Consider the following 2,636-nt stretch of genomic DNA (forward strand, 5'->3'; position numbering starts at 1 on the left):
CGGCCAGGCCCCCGCGCGGCACGCGCGCCGCGCAGCCCTCGTTGGGGCAGGCGAGCAGCTCGAACGGACACGTGTCCTCATGTCCCTTGCGATGGGCCAGGGCGCACGTCACCGCGCAGCCGGCCTCCGCGTTCTTGCACTGCGGGAGCGAGAGGGGCGCGCGTGAGCCCCGCGGGTGGCGGCCCAGGGGCTGCCCGGGCTGCTGGCCGGGCTTTTTTACTGGCGGTTTGGTTCAAGACCCAGCCGAGGTCCTTGGCCTGGCTAGGCAGGCGCTCCACCGCCCAGCCGCGGCCCCAGCTCCCATCTTGAAGCCTGATTTCCTAGCTGTGAAGTTGGGGTGTGTGTGTACAGTGCTGCCAGCACTACAAACCTATTTTACAGCCCAGGCAGGGGTTAGGAAACTTGGTAACATCACTCCGGGAGTTCAAGGGAGCCATCAACCCATCGCAGCCAGGTCTCCCCATCCCCAGGCTGCTGTGAGGCTCTGCCACGCCCCTACGAGGGTGGGAGGAAAAGATGCTCAAAAACTACCTTGACTTCGAGGCGGCCAATGGTTTTCCGGAGTTGATTCACATGGACCATCTTTTTCCTTTTCACCTCTTTCCTGCAGCACGGACAGGTGTTTTGTCTTGAAGGAGGCATGGGCCATGGAGGGGGAGGTGGACATGAGTATTTTCCATGGGAGAGAACAAATGTGCCAGGCCAAGGTTTCATAGGGGACCCAGATGATCCCCTCTCCAGCTGGAGGAATGAGGGGTTACTGCAGGTAGCTATGGGCTCCAAGGTGGAGGGCAGGGGTTGCAAATACCACCGGGTAACAAGGACCCATACAATGCAGCTGGGCCTCACAGACATTGTTTGGTATTCTCTGGGCCACAGATAAGGTCTCCAGTCTCACAGCCGCTCTCCCAGCCCCCCTGGGAACCCGATGGCACCTGGCTAACCACCGAAGGATGCACTTCTGGCAGAAGATGTGACTGCAGGGCAACCTCACTGGCCTCTTGAGTACCCCATGGCAGACAGAGCACAGGAAGTTGCAGTCAGGAGGGGTGGTGAAGAGGTTGAGATCATATCCGCCACTCTGCAACGTTCCAGGCCAACATCAAGGCCTGGTTCTGGCCTCCCGGTGTTCTAATACCCAGAGAATCCCCAGCAATCTTTGGGCAGGGAGGTAGGCCACGTGAAAACCCCAAGCAGATGTGGATTAGCACCCGTCTGAGGTAGAAGGGTGGAGGACCAGAGTCCTCCAAAATTGCCAACCTCCAGCTAGAGCCTTGTGGAAAGTCTCGTCACTCATCCTCTATAGGGAGTGTAACCCCATCTTCCTTCTGAGTGAGGCCCATCCCTGATGACTGGTGCCCACTGCTGGATGTAAGTCTCAGGGCTGGGGCTTACCATGGTCTGGCTAGACAGCGGCTCCACTGCAGCCCAGGGTTCAGAAGCCTGCATTTCACTGCAGCTGTGGGCCGACATCACAGAGGCATTGTCCAGCTCAAGCCAATCACAGGGGTCCTGGGACCCCTGGCACCTTACAGCAGTAAGGCAGTGCCAACTTGGACGGGTCATGAACTTCTACCCAAGGCCAATAGGATGAAGTGGATAGCTGTGTCCCCACCCCCAGTGTTAACTGGATGGCCCAACCTCCAAGCACATAGGCAATCAACTGAAACTACTTATCTTCACTGATATCTACAGCCCCTGGTGTTCCTCAGAAGGCCTGGCATGGCTCTTCCATCGGCTCAGTTATGGGGAAGGGGCTGAGGAAATTGGCTCTGGCCTGGAAAGGCATGCTCCTGCAGGTTCAACATGGCTGGAATGCAGGCGGACCCAGGCCTGGGGAAGCTTTAGGAACACACCCCTGTCCTGATAGTGGGAGGGAAACACTGCTTCCGATCCTTCCTGGCAGGCTCCTCGAGTTGGAGACACCGACTGTTTCCAGCCAGGTTCAGAAAAATCACCATACTCCCAAATACCTCGTGTGTGTTGGTCATGGGGTTTGAACACGGCCTGGGTGCTGTCTCTGAGCTTTTTCCCTCAAGGACAGTGCTCTACCACGACCTGCCTTCCCAGCCCACAAATAAAATATCTTAAGCTATTTCCCCAGCACCTGAGCATACAATATATTTCTCCCTGGTAGTGGGGCCTGAACTCTGGGCCTAGGCGCTGTCCCTCAGCTCTTGAGCTCAAGACTAGCGCTGTCACTTGAGCCCAGCGCCTGGTTTACAGCTTTTTTCCTGCTCATGTGGTGCTGAGGAATGGAACCCAAGCATGTGTGGTAAACACTGTACCAAAGCCACCTTGCAGCCCCGGAGACCAATCTTTAAGACTTTCCTGCGGAGAGGGGGACTGGCTTTGGACGGCGATCCTCAGGATCCCAACAGGCACCAGCCAAATACCTATACGGGGTCTAAAGCGGAGTCGGGCCGGCCCGCAGAAACGCCCCTGCCAAGCGCAGCCTGCGAGGGCGGCGACGGACGCGCCCTCCGGCAGGGGCGGGTGGCCAGGCACAGAGGACAGCACACACACACGCGGTTTTACTCGTTTATTCCTCCCCCGGCGGTGCGCGGCCGCTCCGGCCCCCCGGCTTCACCGGGCCGGCGGCGGTGCCCTCCTGCGGCGGTGCCCTCCTGCGGCGG

At 58.8% G+C, this 2,636-nt stretch overlaps 1 protein-coding gene across 1 annotated transcript in view; it reads right to left on the reverse strand.

Annotated features, from left to right (window-relative positions):
- Rnf151 (ring finger protein 151) overlaps nucleotides 1-1,473 on the reverse strand; it is a 2,045-nt gene extending 572 nt beyond the window's left edge. Inside the window, exons 1-4 of the mRNA XM_013011253.1 lie at nucleotides 1,396-1,473; nucleotides 936-1,081; nucleotides 532-628; nucleotides 10-139 (exon numbers count right to left, since the gene is read on the reverse strand). Coding sequence (XP_012866707.1) covers nucleotides 10-139; nucleotides 532-628; nucleotides 936-1,081; nucleotides 1,396-1,473 — 451 coding nt within the window. The remainder of the gene's footprint in view (nucleotides 1-9; nucleotides 140-531; nucleotides 629-935; nucleotides 1,082-1,395) is intronic.
- Between the last annotated feature and the right edge of the window lie 1,163 nt (nucleotides 1,474-2,636).

Source organism: Dipodomys ordii, unplaced genomic scaffold, assembly GCF_000151885.1.
Source record: "Dipodomys ordii isolate 6190 unplaced genomic scaffold, Dord_2.0 Scaffold14, whole genome shotgun sequence".
Lineage (NCBI taxonomy): Eukaryota > Metazoa > Chordata > Mammalia > Rodentia > Heteromyidae > Dipodomys > Dipodomys ordii.